Source organism: Lissotriton helveticus, chromosome 1_2 (assembly GCF_964261635.1).
Source record: "Lissotriton helveticus chromosome 1_2, aLisHel1.1, whole genome shotgun sequence".
Classification (NCBI taxonomy): domain Eukaryota; kingdom Metazoa; phylum Chordata; class Amphibia; order Caudata; family Salamandridae; genus Lissotriton; species Lissotriton helveticus.
The window spans coordinates 372666558-372690892 of NC_136058.1; the positions used below are offsets into that span (position 1 = coordinate 372666558).

A 24335-nucleotide genomic window follows, 5' to 3' on the forward strand; every position below is an offset into this window, starting at 1 on the left:
TTTGGAAATTCAACTATTTTTCTCCAAATATCAGCTTATGAGGTCTGAAAACCATTTTCATCTCAGATGCAAGGTTTTAATTTTTGGATGCATATATTAATTCAGCCAAGTAAAAGCTTCAAATTTAGTAGACTAGAATGCACACAGGAGAGCTACTTACAGGTGGGTGGAGAGCTACCAGAAGTCCACGAGCAACTCGCTGGAGATCCGGTGCTGGATGGTCCTGTCCAATACCATATGCCACCCTCTTTCTCTCCCATATCCCACTTCATAATTTGTTCTGCAAGGTGCGGCCCACCCTCTAAACCACCCCTATTCCTCACCCGTACACCTCGCTATCCCACTCCATACCTTGTCCTGAATGGTCTCGTCGCGCTCCTGGATTTCCTTCTTCAGACCCTGAATGTCCTTTTCCAGGGACTTGATGACCCCCTGAAGCTTAATCTGCTCCATTCTCAATCGTTCGATGTCGATGATCCGTTCTTCGATCTCTTTCTGCAGACTGCTGAACTGGAGAGGCACAAAGCATTGCGCTGTGAGAGAGGCCGATAGGAGAAGCAGAGGGTGTGAAAGAGAGGGAGTAAAAGTAAGAGATAAAAACAGAAGGAACCAGATAAAAAGAGAGGCTAAGAAAAAGAAAAAGAAAGAAGGAGTGAAAGAAAAGAAGACAAAGAAAACCAAGCTACACCTGGATCCAGACTCCGGGGTGGAACCAGAGGATCTCAGCAAATGCAGGAGTCCCTAAGACTACCCCTCTCATTGGTATGACAACCATGTATCTGACCTGACCTTTACAAGTCAACATAACTAACTAACTAACTAACTAACATTCCACTTGGTCCTTTACACATCCCCAATCAGGATCACCCAACTCCTTTTAGCCTTACCAGCCAGCCAATCCCAAGTGGTATTGTACTACCGTCCACAGGTCTCAATCACAACATGTGTGGCCCTCCCCCTGGTACCTTGCACAGGGGTGACCGAGTATGATGAGTAATTAGCAGATGTCTTTACAAGCAATCACTTACTAATATCAGGGAGAATCACATTGCCCTAGAATCATGCAACCTATGTTTCATGGATGCTATTTAGATATACCACATAACGTGGCACCTCTAAACCAAACGTCATATACAAATATAAACAAATCGAAATAATTTTCAATAGCGATGCTCCCTAAGAATGGGCATTGTGTTTCATCACTATTAACAGCCAACGGAACAACCGAAAATGGAACAACATATACAACTGCCCAAAGATAACAACCATCAATCTTTCTTTTCCTCATAGGATGCAATCTAAGGATGAATACAATCTCCAAATCCCTACCTCCACCATATTCCAAAAACCCTGCATGATAATCAACTTTAATTTAAATGTGAGTCTAGCTATTTTTCTCTCTTCTTCCTTTCTACTGAATGATCTTCTCCTTGCACCCCATCATCTGCCCACCTTTACTGCCTCGAAGTGCAGTTTACTCTGTTGCATGCCCATCTTTCTCACTCTCTCCTCTCTTTCTTTGTAACCATTCCACACAGTCTAATCTCTAACCTCTTGTTGCCTATCGACTCATCTCACATTTACTCATCACCTATCAAACTCTCTTTGTGCGTAACCTCTCCTTTCAAACTAACAAGATGTAATCCTCCTCTGGCCTAACTACTTGTCCAATGTTATCACTTGCTTGAAACTCACACTTAACTCCAATTTACTTTATCTGCCACAAGAAAGTGGAGGAAATGTTTCAGTCTCCTGGGGGCAGATGATTAACTCCAATCACAATATACAACAATAACCAATACCAGTCGATTAACCGCTAACCTTGGGTTGGGGAGTAGTGTGCTATCCACCATAAAGCGCTTCAACACCTCATCAGGGATACTAAACACTATACAATTGCAATTTAACTTCAATTACAGTACAATACCCCATCCCATGCCCCTGCTCTGATGTTTACTTTTTCCTCATGGTGATGGTCTCTTCCTGCTGGAGTCCTGTCTGTCTCAAAGCACACAACTTCACATGCAACTTTTTCTCATGAAGTCAGTCTTCCTGTCAGTCACAGGTTGGACTCCCACCCATCGCAGGATGGGCCCACTCTATGACCCTATTCTGATGGGTACTTTTTTCCCCTCATGATGTCAGTTTCCTTCCGCTGCAGGATGGAGCCCCATCTAACCCTCAGTATACCTCATTCCATACCCCCATTCTAGCTGGTGCCTTCTTTCTTGTAATACCAGATCCCGCTTCAGCTGTAGTTTGAATGCGCATTCGTGCCATATTATACCCATCCCACGCCCCCATTCAGACTGATACTTTTTTACTCATGATGCTGGTCTTGCCCTTGAGCAAAATGTTGGACGCACACCCATCCACACTGCCACATATCATGTTCCCCCTTTCAGACAGGTACCTTCTTATTATGGATACACCCCCAGTCCCACTCAGCCTTGAGTACCAACTGTTCCTCATGAGGTCTATCTGACCATCACCGCAGGTTGGACTCACACCCCTCAATATACCTCAAACATTGTCCCAGTTCTTTTGGATACCTTTATCCTCATTATGCCAATCTCGCCCTTCAGTTGCCAGTTGGACTCCGACCCTTCCCACAATATACCACGTTCAATCCCACCGTTCTTTTGGATACCCTCTTCCTCATGATTTCAGTCGCAGCCTTCATCCACAATTTGGACTTAAACCCCTGCCTCAGTATACGACATTCAATGCCCCCGTTCTATATGGTACCTTCTTCCTCATGATGCCAGTCTCGCCTTTCAGCCGCAGGTTGGTCTCCTTCTCATCTCTCAGCAGCCGCTCAAACTTTATTTTCATGTCCTGAATCTCTCGATCTCCATCCTCTTCGATTTGCTTCTTGGTCTCCTCGTACTCTCGAAGCTGCTGCGTCGCATCGTCATTGGCCTGGAGAGGTGAACAAGAGAAGTGACTGTAAGAAGGGCATGTACAATACCAGCAGGGGGGATCTTGGGTGAGTGGAGGTTGAAGAAGTACCCATCAAATTTAGAAGGTGGTTTAGCCCCTTCGACGCTGATGACGAGCTGGGCTCGTCATGAGGTAGCCTCCTCGCACGCTCATGACGAGCCCAGCTCGTCACGTAACATGCGAATCCGCAAAACCCAGCGTACGGGCGGAATTCCGCCCGCACGCATGCGGTTAAGGAATGAGAGGGGAACTTTCAGCATATCTGGAGGTTCAGAGAGTAAGAAATGCCCTCATTACACCTGAGTGCAAAAACTAATCAAAAAATCACCCGGCAAACCTGAGAGGAGGCAATAAAGAAGGGTGAGTCACAAGACGGGAGAGCACCCAGCAAACCTAGGAGGGTGCTTTAAGGAGGCGAGGAGGAGTTGGGAGAATGCCAGTCAAACCTGGTGTAGGAAAGTAGGATCTGCTTTCATGGTTATCCCCAATTTGTACTTGTGTCAGTATGTTTTTTTGACTAGTCTGTCTGGGATCCTGCTAATAAAGGCCATGTCACTGTGCTTCCTCCCTAAATTTGACATGGTATATACTTCTGTACCTCCACAATTGGCCACTGGCTACCCCTATAAGTCTGAGGTACCCAGGGTGTAGGTACCTCAGGGGTTTCACATGGGCTTCAGGCCATTGCAGTCTATATAAGCTGGTGATAGCACCACTTACAACAGATATAAGTTTTCTTATATCTGAGGCGCCACACTTAAAACCTATAAGTCATTCCTAAGGCGGGCTTTTCAATCCTAAAGGTAGGGAGCTGAGTTATAAGTGTTAGGGCGCCCCTGCACGAGCAGGACACCCATACCAACCCTGGAGTGAATTCTTCAGGCTTTGTAAGTGAGGTTACCCATTTTGGTATATATAGTGGCCTTTCATCATTTCGCAACGGCTAACTATATTGCGGCTGTGCCGAACATGGTAATGTTTGGTATCAAACATGCTGGAATCATACCCCAACACCATTACTGGTGTTGGAGGAATGATTCCCAGCCCTGGGGGGATCCTCTGGGAAGCTCCCAGTACTCTTGGTAACAGCCTTCAAGGGTCTGCCAGCAAGCTAGTGCTGCTGCAGTGCCCAGGCACGATTCTGACCTCCTACTGCTGAGCTGAGCCTAAGCAGGGGAAGGTAGAACAAAAGGTTTCCTGTCACAGGCAGGTGTGACCACCTACCAGACAGGACTTGGTGTATTAGGCTGGGGTGGGGGCGCTTACTAGTGCCACCAGACTGCTTTAAAGGGCACATTTGGTGCCCTCCTTGCATACGCCATTTGAAACCATTTCTGGGAGCCCTTGGCTCAGGCTCTGGTACAAAACTGGACAGAGGACATGGGAGTAATCCTTCCTTCTGTCCAGCCCCTCCGCTGAGAGGGACCCCCAATTCGTCCTAACCCCTTTCTTAGGGTATAAAGGACTTAACTGTGGGTGGGTCCTCAGATTCATTGTGGGACAAGACTCCAGCCTGAAACAATGTCACACTTCAACAGTCTGGACACTTGAACTTCGCCTGGAACAGACTACATCACGGAAGACTCCCGCTGTTCCTGGTCTCACTGTTCTGCAAGTCTTCTTCGTCGTCTGTGTCTGTGCTTCCTCCAGGATCTTTAACAGACCTGTGGACACCAAGGACACCCGAAATAATATCCCTTCAAGTGAAGGAGTCACTCCCCTGCATCTGCAGGCACCACAACAGAGCTGACCGGTCTGCTGCTCCTGACGTTCCACGGACTTCAAAAGGCTCAGCAACACAGGTGGTAATTCTGCAACCGCTGGGACCGAACCCCTGTGCACCACATTGACTTGTCATTGCCAAGGCTTGTTGGCTCTGCACACCAGAGATCTTCGAGCTACAAGAAGCTCCAGCATCTCAGTGTCCTCGCTGCATGATCGGCACCGTGGGCCTTCTTCTTTGGTGAGCTGCTCGAGGTCCTCCTGCGACTCCTGAGCCTTTGGCCTGTGGGGCCTCTCGAAGGTCTTCTCCTGCTTCAGTGGGCTCCCCTTCTTGCTCAGGCCTACCCGGACCCTCCTGCACTTGGTAAGTCCCTTGGACCTTGCTGGTCCCAACACTGCCCCTTCATTGTTTTCCACGTCTTTGCTGCTGTCAAGGCTTGTTGGTGCTCCTTCCCTGAGATGACCCCCTGGTTCTCAACTTCCAGCAATGGACAGCTCATGAATGGTTCCTGGTCTTCCTCAGTGTCACCTGGCCCTCACAGCTGCAGCTACAAGGTCACTGTCATGACTCATGCATCTTCCGTTAGTGGCATTGATTCTGTCCCCTCTGCTTGCAGGTTCTCCTCTTCAAGAATCCACCCTTGGATTCCACCAGACTTTTGCACAGTCTTCGCCAGAGGCATCTTCACTAAAGTCCTTAATTATGGTCTACAGCAGTTTCCGACGTCTCTTCACGCCTATACAACCGGCTTCCCTGGTGTGGATATCCTGGTTCCTGGGGTATCCACGGGTGGGGTGACTCTCCAACCTTCTGCCTTCCACGGGGTTTTTTCAGGGTCCACTGGGAAGGGTCCTTCATCACAACTGCGGCTTTCCCGCTGACTTCTATGGAGTACGCAGATGTGTTTCCACTCTGCACACAGCCTCCGTGGGGTTCTTGGGTACTTACCTTGGGTGATTCCTTGTATGCCCAGCTCTTCTGAGTCTCCTTGTCCAAGTCCCGACTTCGGTCGCACTTCGCATTCCACTTTCTTAGTAAATGGTTGGATCTCCCCCATGGAGACCACTGTTTATTGTGCTTACTTACCTGTTTGCAATTGAAGTATCTTGGTGGTGGTTTTAAAAGAGTGAAGTTGTCCTCAAGTAACGTATGCATGGCCAGCTTTCAAGATGCGAATAACCGGTAACCTCTTCCACCTCGAAAACACCACACACAAGATCACCCTTGGATCCATAAAAAACTCAAGATGATCCTGCTCAGGCAGTAATAACCAGGACTCAACATGAGATCAACCATCCTGTCACCAACACAAGATCATCCATGGATCCATAAAGAACTAAGGGTGATCCTACCCGGGCAGTTACAGCCCGGGTAGGAAATAAGCCAATTAATGTCTTTTCACCACCCTATACTAAACGCAATATCACCTGCAGGTTCATAAAGAACTCAAAATAATCATGCCCAGGCAGTAGGGTGGCCACCTTTCCAAGAGAAAAATACCCCCCATTTGTTGTTGTTTTAAGAGCCCGCAAAGGGACTTTGATGTCATAATAAACAGGACTTTGAAGAAAATCAAATGTGTTCATTTGTAGCATCGCTTATCTGCATTTATTTAATTATTACTCAGGGATCGTGAATGCAATTCCCAAACACATTTAAAAGCACTTTCCGTTTATATTTGCTGTTTGAACTTTGTATAGATAAGGGCTAAAAATACCAGCTTTAGGTGATTTTGCTTATTATTGTACCAGACGGGACATTAAAATACTGGTGGTACCATAAAAAAAATATTGGGTGAGAACCCTACCAGGGAGCCAGATTGAGGTCTTGGCACAGAACTAACTGGGGAAAGACCTTGCCCTGAACCACAACCAAACACAAGGTCACATAAAGTCTCATAAAAACTCAGGACAGTTTTGTTTGCAACAACTGATGCCTTTAACATTAACACTGTTAAATCACTCATGCTGAGGGCAGCAGGGACATGAATAACATGCTACCGGGATGAGGCAGCCTCCAGATGAACATGTTCTTACAAGGACATTTTACCTGCACAAAGACACACGGATCAAGAACAAGGGAACACGGTAGACCAGGGAAGGTTATGAATACCTGCTCTAGCTGCATAACTTTGTCCTGCAGTTTGGCTTCATAGTACTCTGTCATCTCCTCCAGGGCCAGGGTCTTGCCGGTCTCCATCTCATGGAGCTGCTTCTCATAGTCCTCCTGCATCCGCTGTGATTTCACCTGCAGCTCCTGGTATTTCTCATATTCCAGCATCAACTTCTGGTTATTAGATGATTCTGGAGGAAACCGAGAAAACAGGACGAGTACAGAGTAAAACTCTCTCCATAGAGTAAACAGTCTTAATGGTACCCACTTTTCTATTCAGGACCATTTCTTTTCTCAATGTAAGTTCAGTAACAGTCAGGCATTTGATACAGGTAAAGACAGCCCATAGTAATCCATTAGTTATGTAACAGGGCTTGAGTATCTCAAAGAACTTGGTTTTCCCTAAATGGTTGCATACTGATTGAACACTGTGTACAGGAGAGGTTACCCTTTCATCTGTGGTTGGTCGTCACCATGAACTCAGCTAGCTGTGAAGTGCATTGTATAGGGTCAGTGTTGCACATAACACAAACTTGCTTTACCTATGGGGGGTGTATGTATGATAGCATGATATTATTCTGAGCTATTTTGCACTTAGATTCATAGCTCTAATCAGTTTAAAAGCAATGGGTACAAAAGAGGCTTGGATGAAGCCATTGGTTACATGATCAATGATATTATTTGAGATGCCATCAGTGACGTCATAAATGATGTCGCAACATATGCCATGAGTGATGTAACATGTGAGGTCACAGGCAGTACATGGCGGGTTGCAAGTTACAGTTCAATCTGAAAACTATAACAGGTGTATTTCTGTGGTTTCTTTACTTCAAAACATTAATGTTGTCACTGACTAATTCACCTAACTATAATGTTACTTTAAATTTAGTTTTTTTTCAGTGAATGTCTAAGATTTTCTTTTTTCTTAAAAAAACATATCATTTTATCACACCTAACTATAATAGTACTTTAACCGTTATTTTTTTCAGTGAATTTCTAGCTTTTTTGTACGTACAGTAATACTTTATTACCACACGTAAATCCAACCACCTGCGGCACATGGCCAAAGGCCATGCAAGACGCGGGATTGGCAACAGAACCTTATGTATTTTTAAAGGGGTGGGGTCCACGAGCCCCACTCCTCCAGCCTTATTAGGCCTTGGAGACCCCATCCCCCAGGGCCATAACTTAAAATAAAGGCGAGTGTGACCCAATCCCCTAGGACCAACTAACTAAAATTAAAGGGAAGGGAGGCGAGTGTCCCCCTTCCTGACCCAATCCCTCAAGGCCACTAGTAACAATAAAGGGGAAGGGGCCTGGGGACCCCCTCTCCAAGCCGCTATCAGCCCGGGGACCCCATCCCCTAAGACCTGCACTATTAAAGGGGGGTGCTCTGAAGCCCACCAAGTGCCGCCACCATACACTTGTTGGTGGCCGCAAGGGGACCCCCCAGGGTCCCTGCATCCCCATCCAGTATCCTGCATCACTGCAGGCAGGGAAACAGATCAAAAGTCTGCTCCCAGCCAGGGGGTGGGGGGAGCATGTTCAAATCTCCTGCTGGCTAGGAGTAGACTTTCTAATAGCTCCCGCTTGCGGTGGGGGCCACGCAGCTCTCCTCCCAATTTTAAGCAATGTTGGCCCTGGGGCCTAATGAGGGTCGCTGAAGGGAGTCCCTTATTTGAACATTTTGACCCCAGGGGTGGGCTCCCGAACCCTTTAATGGCTGAAGGAGGAGAGTCTTGCCACCCCTCATCTTTTTTCATGAGTTTGGCCCAGCGGTGAGCTCTCTGAAACCTTTAAGGGCTCGGGATGGGGGCTATGCGGCCCCCACCCCTCACCTTATCGAATATGGCCCTGGGGGAATGTGCCCCAGCTGCCATTTTGGGATTTTATTTTTTCTATATCGTGGGAGTCCCACAGGATTGCTGCATTTTTTGCCTATTTTTTTGCTTTTGGTCTCTCTGCCCCCCCTCTCCCCCTCAATTGGGGCCGAGGGGATCAGGGTATCTGTACCCTGCCCCATTATATTACTTACTTATTTTTTACTTCAAGACAAGGGGACTAAGTTCCTGAGTTCTGTAATGGCTGCCAACAAAAAAAAAAGATGTTGCTGGCAGCCAATCAAATCACTTGCTCTGACTTCCATGGAAGCGAGATGGCCGAGGGAAATAAAAAGTAAATGCTGGAATTTCTAAAGCGCACTGCTACCTCCACCGGAGGTGTCCCGGCGCTGTCCGTATACCGCTTAGGAACCCTTCCTGGCTTTCCTGGGAAATGTCCACTCCTGGGCACCCCCCAGGTGCAGCCAGGCATCCCAGCGCTTTTGGGGCCGTTGTGGAGACTAAGCAAGCTATTGCCCAGAGTTGCAGCGTGGGACCCATGATCAGAACAGGCACTGAGGCGAGAATATCCAGTCAGGGGAATTAATGAGCCGGAGACCCGCCGAGGCGGGAATCAAACCCTGGTCCCTGGCCAGAGCTCTGCATCAAGGTCTGCCTGCTCTAACCATTGAGCCACACTTCTCCACTCCACTCCCGGGGCCAATCAGAATACTCAATTTTGCAAATTGGTGCTCCCACAAGAGTCTCTCGAGCCTCTCGCGGACACAACCACCCAGATATACAATTATATTTTAACCTTAATATCTCAGAAACTACAGAATGGATTTACATCAAATCACAATTTGTGGACCAAGAGCTAGCTTCCTCCCAAATTTGGAATAATTAAATTCAGCAGATTTTGTTGTAGCACTTCTTAAAGTAGTCTATGGAAAATGCATGGAGATTATACCTTTTGGGACACCCCTCCCCTCTTTTTTCTCGGCCCCCACATGATGGATCACCCGAAACCTTCAGTGCACAATCTAGTCAAAAAGTAGCACCCTTTTGGAAAATTTCATGGAGATTCATCAAACAGAACAAAAAGCAAACAAAATGATCCAGCACCTAAGATACGCCAGTACTCTCTAGTATTGATGTTCTAATACAACATATTTAGGCAAAACGAAGCAGTCCAGGGCAAACAAAGTTGGCCCTACACACCAGAACAACATGTATTTTCTAGTATAAATGTCCTAGTACATCATATTTAAGAAAATTAAAACAAAATATTGAATAAATAGCTTCCCAGATGAAAATGAGACAGATGGTCCTATTACTTGATTGAAGTCAGTTTCTTTTATTGAAAAGCAGTTAATTCTTTAAAAAGCACTAAATAATTGCTTGCCAAAGCGTTTCATCCCCCATGGGACTTCATCAGGGCTTCATTATAGTCTTTATCTGCTGGCGGTGTGCACAGTGATTCACGATGATTTGTATTATTAAAAAGCGGCGAAGGCAATACAATGTATTAGTGATACGATTCACATAGTCAGTATTATTCCAGTATGTGTCACTAGGCGTTCAAGACGGTTCATAGGTGTCAATAATTTAAGATACTGCGGTATTTAAAATAATCGATTTAGTAACAAATTCCATGTTACCGATGTTATGTCTGTCTAGTGCCGTCATTACTTGGAGGGAACCGGACATCCGTAGTCGTGCAGAGGGCAGCATACTTTGCCCACACCTTACTGAAAAGCCAAGGGTTTACATATCTCCCGTGTGCAACTATCCTGCGGACAAGGCCTTAGCATAGACAGACATAACGCATACTGGAACAATACGGACTACGTGAATCGTATCACTAATACATTGTATCATTCATTTTCTGTATTTTTTCTTATTAAATTTTCCTCGATTCTTAGAAAAGGATTGTAGGATTTTATTGTGTTTAGTTTTTACTTTTTGATTGTTTTAGTACATGGATATAGATTATATATATATATATATATATATATATATATATATATATATATGTCCATGTACTAAAACAATCAAAAAGTAAAAACTAAACACAATATATATATATGGTGTGAGAAAAAGATTAGATAGATAGTTAGGATAGATCAATGTAATCTTCAAGATAAGTAGATGCAGAATTAAGGATTGTAAACCTATACTTACCTAAACCTTCTTACCTTCAAGTAATCCTGGTAGTTGACATTTTGACTACAGAATTTGAGCAGCATTTTTGTCCTCGATATTCTGATATTATACTGCCTTACAAAACTGTACGGGAGACTAGCATCTGTTCACCAATACTACTCAGTCATAGTTTCATTTGAGTCTATTTCATTTACTTTGGTGAGTACAGCTCCATTGCCCTCAGGAGCCACTGTCAGGATTGTGTTTGCCTTGACTAATTCCAAGTGGTCCCTCTGCTTGGTGGTGGTGGTTACCATACATGATTGTGTGCATGTCCTTCATTGTCAACTCCATAAAGTCTCACTCTCACCAGCAGATAAGTTCCCTTAGTAGTTTGAAGGCCTCTCAAGAACTAACACTTGGAAACTAGCATTCATGTCTCCAACAGGGCAGAAAATGTCTTGAGCTCGGAAGTAACCCACAGTCTTGGATACTTTAGTAGAGCATTCTCAAAGCTCTTAAGAAAGTGAAGACGGTTTGATGTGGATTTTGCCCACCAGATTCCCTCTGGTATCTTGCTGCTTCCTCTGGAGAGGCTCCTTGGGATAGAAGAGCCTCTACAATATGAGGATGAATTCCTCTTGTAAACCAAGGAGGTTACCAGATCTGTACCAGGAAAGAATCGCACGTTGGAAAAGCCCATTCCTTGTATATGCTCCAGACTGTGGTTCAGATTGAAAAATACTCAGGTTACCTGCCAGTCTGCTTAAGAAGACCTTTGACAAATCTGGACTTGGGGCCCCCTAAGAGAACCCAACAAGTTATGAACCACAGCCTTCACTGGAAAAGAGAAACTTTCATTCTTTAAGTGCTCTTTATTTATTTTATGAAGGATAAATTAACTGAGAATTAGAGTTGGTCTAACAGTCCCAGCAGATATTACATTCAGCCAGGTTTTCAGGCCATCCAAAATGAATATGCATGAGATAAATATGCGTAGACAGTTTTAATGAAGGCTATTTTCATATTTTGATGATCATTTTAAAAACCCAACTGGATGTTAGAGCTTGGTGAGCCAAGCCTATGTTTTCACAGGAGGGAAGGAAGGGCCAACAAGGATGAAGCAAACAATTCCTTCGACAGGCCAGCTTGGTTTTGTTATGAACACCAATGTACCCTGTGAGGAAATGCGGGCTAATCCGGACGGACTTACCGGGATATCGCCCTGGGGAAAGTTGCCACGTCAGGCTGTATGGCGAAATACACTACGATGACCATGCTCCTCTCGTTTACAGCAAAACGCCGGCGTCAACCGTGACCCGGAAGTGACCCAGGAGGAAACCGGAAACGCTTCCCTGAGTCCAATGAAAGGAGATGTACCACAAGGGGAGGTGTCAGAGACCGGTGGCGCGCTGGAGACAGGAAGCAAGTCAAGTGAAGACGGACCCAGGGCGTGGAACCTCGAAGACGCGGGACCCGAGAGAGAAGACGCGGGACCTGAGAGAGAAGATGCGGGACCCAAAGCTGAAAACGGAGTCCCGGACGAAAGCTGGTGCGAAGATTGGTGGTGTCCGGAGGAAGCTGGGGGGCGGCTGCAACTCTGGAGAGTTGCGGCGGAGCCGGTGAGGGACAGCGGCTCAGGGAAAGGTGGGGTGTGGGAAGCGGGTGGTGAAACTGGGGCAGGGTAGGGGTAAAACAGCAGGGGCAGCCCGGCAACAATCCAACGTTACCTGTGCCTCGGGGTAAACGTGCATGTTTATTTTCTGAAAGTCCACAACTTTACGACCTACACCATTTTCCTAAAAACCTTAGGCACTAACTCAACTGTCTTCCCCCTCACTGTCCCACCGTCAGGTTACCTTAGACACAAAATAAAACCACCCCTCCCCTCACTATCTCGCTACTAAGACTAGCTACACAGAAAGGTGTGGTGACGGTTTGCAAATGGTTACTGAATCGATTCCTTATCTCACAGCCTCCTCTTCTTCTTCCCCTCCTATGAGCCTTCGGGGAGACCACCCTTCCACCGAACAAGAGGAACAAGAACAAATCTCCGTGAGATCCTTGTCAAGCTCAGCTTCATCCACGAACACTTCAGAAGAGGAATCGGAAGAAAAACCCCATAGTACTTCTGTAATTTCTACTAGTGCAAATAAAAATCCTCTTTTACATCCTTTAATAAGACCTCTTCGCCTGTTTATCAAACCCGCACTCCCACATACCCCAATCTAGGCCTAGGTAGCTACACAACCTTTTACCTACATTTGTCCTACCTTGCTCTGTATAAGAGACCTGACGGTATTAAGAGCTTTATAAATTGCAATTAACATTAACAATTAACATTAACATAACGGTTCTAGCACTGACCTATTACACAGTTTGTGCAGAATAAAGGTCGATCAGTTTCCTTGAAACTGGCCTCATTTATTATGCATGAGGATTATCAGTATCATATCTTAATACCCTGCCCAGGATTTACACAGCAGGATTAACATCTTCTGTATAATTACTCTGTGCAAAAGTCCCCGATATCATCATCCTTTGACAACAGGCTCACTGAACATAACTGCAACCATTACATATCTAGGTAGAACCCCTAAGGGTACCATTATGGGTATAAAAGAAATACATCTTCACTGGGTAACCAGAGGAGAAGCTTTCATTCTGACACAAGACGCTGAGGTCCCTGAACACAGAAACTACAGCACGCAGTGGTCTTACATCCCTTGCGGGGTATCCAAAAAGAGACCAAGATGTGATCCTTCGTTCTCTCCCATCTGGTAACGGGGTTGGCTCTTTCCTAGGGGGATTCCTGGCTTTACACATGCATACATGCTAGGTATACTTAGGTACACTTAGATAGGGTCCGCATAGTAGGTACGCTTGATTACTGCCATGTATCTATATGCCTGCTATATTCACTGTTTTAGCACAGTGGTAGAATTCTACCTTTTATTTATTTTATTCTGATGGTGCTTGTAATCTTATACATTAGTATCTGTCTAATGATTTTTGCAGCAAGCATGTTTTACACTAGAATGACGCTGGTTCAATAAATGCTTATTGAAAACATCCTTACAGTTTATTCTGTGTATCCTTCTGAGACTACATGAGTACGAGTGACTGGGCGAAAAGTACTGTACTATTTCCACGATTCCTGAAGGATCAAGGGTTGTTGTGTTTGATAGTAGCCAGAAACTATTTGCTCCTTGGTAAGGTTAGAGGGCTTATGGTGGCACTGTGAGCTAGCTGGTCTAAAGGATAACATGTCCTGTGGGGGTGTTTGGAATCAGTTTGGACTCCAATCCCTTAGTTTATGTTGTCTAAACACGTAGATCTTATACAGATTTGTAGGAACTACACAACAGTTTCCCTTCAGCTAGGCTCCCTCTCTGCCCTTGTGACCTTCCTCTACCCTTATCACCACCATACACTTACCGAGATCCTGCAATCCCACTGCATGCTTCTCCATGAGATCTCCCATGTTGTCTTGGTGACTGACTTCCATCTTCTCTTTCTCTGTTTTTAAAACCTGTAAACACACGAGGATGTTAGAAAAGACCAAAACACAGATAACAGTACAGTAGAAAATGTACTACAAGTACCTTTCAGAGACACTTGATTTTGTGCATCCACCTCTTTCTTTTCTGTCAGTCCCATTCCAAAGAGGCCTGTGTAACTGAGGTATCTGTAATAAGCACCTGAAAGTGGCAGCCTGTACCACTGAGACTCTGTACAGGTATAAGGTGTTCATGAGATCACAGCTAGTTTGGCCCCTGTAGTCCTGTACCCATATCTGGGCATCATGGAACCCTGGCAGTATTTTGTACTTACTACAATAGTAGAATGCTGGTGTGTTTATCACACAGGGTTTGCAGATGACCTTACCAGTCAGCCGTCTTGTGATTCTTCCCCCCCTTCCCTGTGTGGCCTGTTGTTGTCTGAACTGTAATTATAAAACACTGTTTCTGCTTCTACAACCTCCAGGCTGAGAATAGAGAACAGTTGGAAATAAAAACAACCTCAACGCCTTTTCTCTGTGGACAGTGATTGAAATAAATGTAGGTGCAAAAATAAATGGTCAAAGATTGCCAACATTAATACAATAGAAGAACAGGTACAGCCCTCTCCACCCCTGTCTCAGACGCTCACAGAGACGCAGGAATTATATGGTGGGAGTGTGCCAGATTGCATGAGAACCATTCCTAGCTCACTGTTCTAGGAGGGCATCAGGGGAAAAGGGGCATATTCCATTTTCTTCTTTGATACCCTGAGGGTGGCTCGAGGTTGCATTGCACTGCACAGATCCTCTATCCGCTCCCCTGCCACTGTAGGTCTCCCTGACTATGCTTACGGTTCTCTATTCTTGCCTCATGTTGCCTTGTGTTTGCCCATTGCTTTGCTCTGGTTAATTCAGTGACTCCGCTTCCATTATCTTTCTTCTGTTTCCCTGTGAAATTCAGCCTGTTTTGCCTCCTGTTAATTCAGAAATGGTGTCCTTTTGTCTGTCGTGATTCCGCTGCCCTTATTTTTGTCCTGCTCCCCTGTGTAATTCAGCCTTTCTGCTCCTATTGTTTGTTTTTCTCACAGTTCACTACACCGTTGGAGGAGCCTGCCCACCTCGCCGCTGCTTCTTCCTGCCTGACACTCTCCCGCTTCCCACCACCTAGTGCCCCGCACCCCTCCCCGGACCTACTTATTGGAGTCTGCACCAAAGGCATGTCAAAAGCAAGCCCATCTGCACCCATCCGCGTCTGGACGCGCCCAGCGCCTGAAACCCTGGTTCTCCCACCCTGCGCAACAACACCACTGCAGACCTCTGAACCCTGCATTCCCGAGGCATGGATAACTGCTGCTGCATATCTTCACACACCAACAGAGGACCGTTTTCCTGTCTGCTCTGCCACTTCACCTGCAACATGAAACAACCAACAACGCCGGAGACCCTGCAAACATGACTGCACTCACCAAACCGACCGAAACCGCCATGGAACAACTCCAGTAAATTCTACTCAAAACAAGATCCCTCTACAAAATGCCACCGATACCTGGGACACGATCTCATCTTTCACCCTGGACCTCATCTTCCTCAAAGAGACCTGGCTGAACCCAGTTTCCACACCAGACATCGCCATCACCACCCATGAAGGATAGAAGATTACACACCAGGACAGAACCAACAAACACAGAGGTGGAATTGCCACTAGGGCACCATCCGCTGCACAGCCTCCTTAGACAACTCGACCCCGATAATGGAGCATCTCAACTTCCAACTCCACACAATCTGAAAAAGCACCATCAGAGGAACCCTTGCCTACAGATCGCCAGGACCATGTCCCTGCACCTGCAACGCAATCCATGACTTCATCACCACTAAACACTACATCTTCCTAGGGATCTTAATTTACACCTTGACAACCCCAGCGACACCAAAACAACCAACCTCCTGGAAAGCATGAGCAACATCGGCCTCAAGCAACTTGTCACCGACCCTACTCACATCGCAGGACACATGCTCAGCACCATTTTCACATCCAGCACAGAGTTAAGTACAACCATGTCTCACAGCTCAACAGGACCAACCACCACAGCTTCCACTTCACCATCTCAAGACGTACCAACAGTAGCACCATGCCCCCAGCTCCACATGCATAAACTGGAGATAGATATTGGAAGATCAGTGGAACAATGCCCTCAACTCCCACAGGAGACTATACCACCTTCAAGACAGCACTCAACCAATAACACCGCCTCCTGGAAGAAACAAATGAGAACACCCTAACAGACCACATAGAAGCCAGCAAAAACCACAGCAAGGAGCTCTTTACCATCTTGAAGACGTTCTCCAAACCTGCAGCTGCTGAGAACTACATCATCCCCTCCCAAGAACTGTGTGACACCTTGGCGGGCTCCTTCCGCAACAAGATCTCAGTCATCTATGAAAACGTTGAAACCCAATCCCAATCCTCTGATGCCAACGGGATCACCAGGCTCACTACCACGATCACAAACCCCAAACACCTGTGGATCCATTGGGACCCTCTCACAACTCAAGTCACAATATCCATCATGAAATCTGTGCAATCATTAGCACTCACGCACCCCTGTCCCCACCACATATTACACCTCAGGAACAGGATGAATAGCGACAAGCTCAAAAAAATCCTGAACACCTCCATCACCTCTGCCTCCTTCCCAGTAGACTGGAAACACGTTGAAGTAAGGCTCCTCCTGAAGAGACGATTCGCGGACCCAGCAGAACCAAAGAACTACCAGCCCATCCCCCTGCTCCCCTTTCCAGGAAAGGTTCTCGAGGCGGCAATCAACCAGCAACTCACCGAACACCTGTAACACAACAACCTAATGGACCCCTCTCAATCCAGATTGTGAGCTAACCACAGCATCTGATAGTAGTTAGTAACATCAGGGCCCTCTTGGACCACAGCTAAAGCGCAGCCCTCATCTTCCTGTCATCCACCTTCGACACCATCTCCCAAGAGACTCAATCACATCGGAATCCAGAAAGACACTCTCAGATGGATTGCTTCATAGCTCACCTGAAAATCCCAGAAAATCTGTCTCCCATTGTTCACCTCAGAACCCAAGAGAATCATCTGCAGCGTACTCCATGGATTGTAATAATCTCGCAGAGTTCTTTCAACAGAAAATTCAAAATATTTGTCTGGCTTTTTCGTCAGACCACCAATTCCTCGATTCCCCCTTCTGAGCCGATCGTAGGAGCTCAAACCCTACTATTACAATTTCCCCTCCTGGATCCTGCCTCGCTGGACTTAATTATGGCAAATATAAAATCGGGTTCTCACATAGACTCTGCTTCCCTCAGGCCTTTACCCTGGTCGCAGATACAATCAGCACTGCGATTCTTGACCTGGTGAACTCCTCTATCTCTACAGGTGTAGTGCCATTGGCCTGGAAATGTGCAATGGTTAAAGCCCTTCTTAAGAAACCTAATCTTGATCAGGCCAATCTGGCGAACTACCGTCCCATCTCCCTCCTGCCCTGGGTGAGTAAGATTCTTGAGAGGCTCGTAAATACTACTCTTGTAGCCTTTCTGGAATCTAATAATCTGCTTCATCCCTCCCAGACTGGGTTTCATCCTCAACTTGGCACTGAGACCACCCTCCTTGCAGTGATAGAGGAAGCAAGAAGGATTCTAGACCAAGGGGGCAATGCGGCTATTATCCTTCTTGATCTCAGTGCCACATTTGAAACTGTTAATCATAATACTCGGATCCTCAGACTCAAGAATTTGGGAGTATCCGGATTGGTAATAGCATGGCTGCAGTCTTTTCTTAATGAACGTTCCTTTAAGGTCTTTGAGGGAGATGTTGTCTCCAATCAGTTGTCTCTCAGCTGTGGGGTTCCCTAGGGCTCTGTCCTGAGCCCCACGCTGTTTAATGTATATATGAGACCCTTGGCAGAGATTGTCCATCCATTTTGCATAAAAATTATCATCTTTGCAGATGACAAGCAGCTCGTAGTGGCGCTCAACCATCCTGAGGGGTCATCTAGCACCCTAGGCTGCTGCCTAGAGGAGGATGTCAAGTGGATGGAACTCTCATGACTTAAACTCAACGGGGACAAGACGGAGCTTATCCTCCTGGGCAACTACCCCTGTTTCAATCCAGCATCACTTTGGCCCGACTGCCTAGGCCCGGCCCCTAAAGATCAGATTAAGAGCCTTGGTATCTGGCTTGACTCTTCCCTTACTTTTAATCATCAGGCAGCAAAGCTTTCAGCGACCTGCTTTGGCCTACTATGGATGCTTCGAAAGGTCCTTCCCCTTCTCCCTTTCCACGCTAGAAGGATCATGGTCCAAGCTTTGGTCCTTTCCCGCCTGGATTATGGGAATGCTTTATATCTGGGAGCCCCACAGTACACCATCAATAAGCTCCAAATTATTTAGAACTGTGCCACCCGCAGACTCCTTCAGATTCCTTGTCGGCAGTCTGTTAAACAAGCTCTAAGGAGCTTGCACTGGCTGCCGATCAGGGAAAGGATTCAGTTTAAGGCTATGTGCTTGGCCCATAAAGCCTTTTGGAAGAACGGCCCGCCCATTCTCTAATCTCTGATCACTCCCTATCAACCGAAGAGAGACCTTCAGTCATCTGCCTCTTTTCTTGTCCTACAACCCAAAATAAGGAGAGCCAGATGTGGTGGGCGCTCCTTCTCATATAATGGTGCCATTGGTTGGAATGCCCTTCCACTTCAATTGCGGAAAGAGCCCAATCTCATCTCTTTCCGAAAACTCTTAAAAACGAGGCTGTTTTAGATCTGTACTCATCTCCTTCCGATCTGCACCCTGTTACTCGTCCGCAGTGCTGGGAAGCCTCCGGGTAGCCATCGCTGTCGAAAGACCGCTCCACCACCACAGCCAACATCCACAGATGCATGAGGAATGTTGCTGACTGGATGAAGGACAACTGCCTCATGCTCAGGACTCAATCAAGACGGAAGTCTTCATTTTTGGGAACAACACCTCACCATGGAACGATGCGCCGTGGCCTTCCGAAGTTAGCCCATTCCCTGCCCAGCAGACCACACTTGCAACCTTAGCATCATCTTAGACAGCAAAATATCTATGAAGAAACAGGTAAACAGACTCATCCGCCTGCTTCCACACCCTATGCATGTTCCCCAAGTTCTTCAGCCTCATCCTCGACCTTCACAGACGGACCCACATCACACCCCACCTCAAGATTCTACACTGGCTACTGATCCAGAAGAGATGCCAGTTCAAAATGTTGATCCATGCATACAAAACCCTGCAAAATGAAGTACCAGCATACATCAACAAATGCATGACTTTCCACCAACCAACCAGACACCTACGATCTGCCTTCCTCTCCCTTGCAGATACCCCTTGGCTCCGCTGAAGCAAAAGTGGAGGATGCTCCTTCTCACACCTGGTGGCCAAACATGGAACAACCTTCCCCTGCATCTCAGGACTACTGCATCACTTCGGCAAGTCATAAAAGGACTCAAGACCTGGCTGTTCAAATGAATAGATCACCATGGAGCAGTTAGCGGCTTCAGTGATTTAAAACCCTCACATGTGATTTGCTGCACGTTACAAATCCCTGATTGATTGATAGGCTCCCTCCGCTCCTGAATAGAGAACTGTTTGGAGTATACATATCAAAGTGCATAAATCAATTATGAACAGCCCCTTGGTGTGCTTATGTGCCCAAACCACTTCTTCACGACTGGTAAGAAATGGGGGAACTGCAACACTGATATTTACCTGGACACTGAGTCTCTTGAGTAGAAATGTCCATAATTCAGGGGACAATCAGAAGTGCAGAGCAGATGTCCAAGTGAAGTCTGGGGAGCTTGTTGCTGTACTCTTTAGCCACCGTCCCACATAAGACATCTTGATCTATAAGGATCAGTAGTGGTACTGATGGTCAAGAGTGAGCCACCACTACCAGAAGTAAATAAATAACAGGGTCTCTGAATAAGGAAACAGGGATTGGAGGTGGCTTTGGTGCTGCTACCCCACATGCATGCAAACATTGACCATTAATATGGCTGGGGCTTTCTGGTGCTATATCACTCAGTCTGTTAGCTATTTTAGGGTAATCCACTGATATGAAATGCTCTGTTGGCTTGTAGTTTTCATTAATGAGACCTAATGGGAATAGTGATTTGGTGGGCCCATAAGAAAGGTGGTCAAGGTTTGGAACGGCAATGTCTAGTGTGCCAGCTGGGCCACCCAAATGAAGGATCACTGGCGAGATTGAAAAGGATTGGAAATAGCCGATTAAATCAAGACACAGTGTCACCTTCAGCCTCTATATGCTGTATTTATTTTGTGGCTGATGGGTTCAGTTCCAAGGCCTGGCCAGAAACCCAACTATCCATTTGTCTAATACATTAGAGTCTTCCAAAAATGTTGGCAGTTGTGAATCTACAACTTTTCCTTGAACTTTCTCTGAAGGCTGGAAGGTTGAATTGAATTCAATTGAATCGCCTTTAAAAACCTATTGAAATGCTTTAAAGTTGTTAGTTGGCAGATAGACGACTTACTACTTGCTGGGGATGGAAAGGGATGTATTTAGTAGATTGGGATATTAACAACAACAAGGTTCTGCAATGGTAAACACTTAATCAGGGGTGAGAGAAGGATTACTTTTAAAGGACCATATGAAGTTTTTTTTAGTGAGTAGGTAGTGTGGAGCGAGGGAGTGGAGGTTTAATGTTTTTCATATCAAGCCTCTGGCATCTCACACTTAAGGGATTCTAGGCAATCTTTGAATTGAAAAGCACTACAAGGTTTCTGGCTTAAGGGGAAGGACAGGTCCGAGTGGCTGGTGCTATACTGAAGGCTGCTGCAGGGAGCTGCCTAATGGCACTGCTACAAGAAATCCCAACAGGATTGGATGTCCTAATAGAATGTCCTATTGTTTGCATAGGGGGAGCACCCAATCATTAAAAGGGGAGGTTGGCGGGTTGTAGGTATTTGTGTATTGTAGCAGAATACAGGTGGTTCCTCCAAGGAGGGAGGAGAGACCCTCCTTGGATGAGCTCACCAATGACACCTCTACCCCTGTGCTGGTCATGTATGGGATCAGCTGTGTAGGATAGAGGGCTGGGCGGAACATACAGAACATAATATGTAGAGGGGTAGCTGCAAACATGGTGTTTTACATCTTTCTTGCAAGTGATGTCATAGTGATGTAACACAGCAGTAGAAAACAACCCATTACTGACACTACCCCTAAACAATTCTAACTGTTATTTAATTCAGTGCCAAGCCCATTATCACCATACTTAAGGGGCGGAGCACAGCCCCTGCACTTGGTCTTTTGTTTGCCCTCTATGGGGATCATGGAGAATCCTTGGGGTTGGAATACGCAGATATAGGGGAGCGGTTCCTGCACTAGGTTCATTGACACCATTTCAAAGCACAGAGGGAGCAGCCCTGACCCTGATCCCATGTCCTCTCGCTCACAAGAGACGGTGAGCGATGCCACTCCCTGCATGTGGACCTGTGGCACCCTTTCATAGAAGAGAGACCGCAGCCCTGACCCTAGTCTCATGTCCTCTCGCTCAAGAGAGGGGGCGAGTGATGCCACTCCCTGCATGTGGTCCCTTGACACCCTTTCATAGTACAGACGGAGCTGCCACAATGATACCTGATTTTTGGTTTTCAAAGACTCCATCTCCTGAATGAATTTCTCGGTGAGCTCTTTGATCTTCTCGTTGTAGTTCATGTCCTTCAGCCGGAGCTGGTACTCGTTCTCCATCTTCAGCTCCTCCACGCGGGTCTTCAGCTCTAACATGACCTGGTTCTAGAGGGGATGGCAGGGATTACCAGAAAATCCATAATCTATTGATATTTCCACCCATCACTCCACCCATCCGTCCATGCATTCATTGTTCTATTCAAGCTACTATTGATCCATCCAGATATCCATAAATTCAATCTGTAGCTACCGGGCTCCCAACCATCCATCACTGCCATTACTTGACCACCAAGGGCACCTTGTGCCTCCCCCTATATTATATCTATCTCCACATTCTGCCATCCCATTCCAAGCAGTGCACTCTCAACCCCCCCCCACCCCCAACACCCCCAGGTCTCTGGCCTCCCTCTGTATATTCCTCTTTCCTACCATCTCTACTGTGCGATATGATCCTGACCCCTCAATCAGTTCTTTTGTGCAACTTCTCTATACCCATCCCTTTCTTTTTTCTTTCTCCCTCTCCCACTTCAGGGTGGACTTCTGCTCCTGTAGTGCTGCCTCCTGCTGTCGGTAGGCTTTGAGGCACGGTTTTCCGCACCCTCATCTACCCTACTACATGTATGACCTTGATATTACTCTCTAAAGTACGATACCTCTTTCCTCTTAATCCAATTTTTTTTTACTCTCACTACTGTTGCATTGCTCCTATTCACTCTCTCATTTCTGCTCTAAGGCTACCTTTTCCCTTTCATCTGTTGCCTTTCTCAGCACAACTTATGCTGTTCTCACATATCCCTGTGTCAATTCTTTGCTCGTTGCAGGTCCTCATTCCATCCTTAGTAGCTTTTTTCCTCGCTGTAGCTTTTGGCACTCACTTGATGCACCCTCACCCTGCAGCTTCTGGCACTCACTTGATGCACCTTCCACTCTGCAGCTTCTGGCACTCACTTGATGCACCTTCCACTCTGCAGTGTGTGGCACTCACTCGATGCACCTTCCACTCTGCAGCGTCTGGCACTCACTCAATGCACCTTCCACTCTGCAGCGTATGGCACTCACTCATAGTTGATGCACCTTCCACTCTGCAGCTTCTGGCACTCACTCGATGCACCTTCCACTCTGCAGCTTCTGCCACTCACTCGATGCACCTTCCACTCTGTAGCTTCTGGCACTCACTCGTAGTCAATGCACCTCCCACTCTGCAGCTTCTGGCACTCACTCGATGCACCTTCCACTCTGCAGCTTCTGCCACTCACTTGATGCACCTTCCACTCTGCAGCGTCTGGCACTCACTCGATGCACCTTCCACTCTGCAGATTCTGGCACTCACTTGATGCACCTTCCACTCTGTAGCTTCTGGCACTCACTTGATGAACCTTCCACTCTGCAGCGTCTGGCACTCACTCGATGCACCTTCCACTCTGCAGCGTCTGGCACTCACTCGATGCACTTTCCACGCTGCAGTGTCTGGCACTCACTCGTAGTCGATGCACCTTCCACTCTGCAGCTTCTGGCACTCACTTGATGCACCTTCCACTCTGCAGCGTCTGGCACTCACTCAATGCACCTTCCACTCTGCAGCTTCTGGCACTCACTTGATGAACCTTCCACTCTGCAGCGTCTGGCACTCACTTGATGCACCTTCCACTCTGCAGTTTCTGGCACTCACTCGATGCACCGTCCACTCTGCAGTGTATGGCACTCACTTGTAGGTGATGCACCTTCCACTCTGCAGCGTCTGGCACTCACTCGATGCACCTTCCACTCTGCAGCTTCTGGCACTCACTTGATGAACCTTCCACTCTGCAGCGTCTGGCACTCACTTGATGCACCTTCCACTCTGCAGTTTCTGGCACTCACTCGATGCATCGTCCACTCTGCAGTGTATGGCACTCACTTGTAGGTGATGCACCTTCCACTCTGCAGCGTCTGGCACTCACTCGATGCACCTTCCACTCTGCAGCTTTTGTCACTCACTCGATGCACCTTCCACTCTGCAGCTTCTGGCACTCACTCGATGCACCTTCCACTCTGCAGCTTCTGGCACTCACTCGATGCACCTTCCACTCTGCAGAGTCTCAATCAATCAATCAATCATACAGAGTTGGATTCCGGCGTTGCTGAGGCGCTGTATCAGGGTGCGGTGGCATACGGTGTCGAAGGCTGCTGAGAGGTCCAGGAGGATGAGGGCAGCTGTTTCCCCGTTGTCGAGCAGGGACCTGATGTCATCGGTAGCTGCGATGAGGGCAGTCTCGGTGCTGTGGTTTGCTCGGAAGCCGGACTGCGAGGGGTCGAGGGATCCATTTGTCTCAAGGAAGGCGGCGAGTTGTTTGACGGTCTTCTCGATGACTTTGGCCGGAAAAGGGAGGAGCGAGATGGGGC

General features: G+C 46.9%; 1 protein-coding gene across 1 annotated transcript in view; it reads right to left on the reverse strand.

The window, feature by feature from the left end:
* CFAP57 (cilia and flagella associated protein 57) overlaps positions 1–24335 on the reverse strand; it is a 403172-nt gene that overhangs the window by 72745 nt on the left and 306092 nt on the right. Inside the window, exons 12-16 of the mRNA XM_078672374.1 lie at positions 21903–22058; positions 14182–14275; positions 6779–6969; positions 2749–2922; positions 352–510 (exon numbers count right to left, since the gene is read on the reverse strand). Coding sequence (XP_078528500.1) covers positions 352–510; positions 2749–2922; positions 6779–6969; positions 14182–14275; positions 21903–22058 — 774 coding nt within the window. The remainder of the gene's footprint in view (positions 1–351; positions 511–2748; positions 2923–6778; positions 6970–14181; positions 14276–21902; positions 22059–24335) is intronic.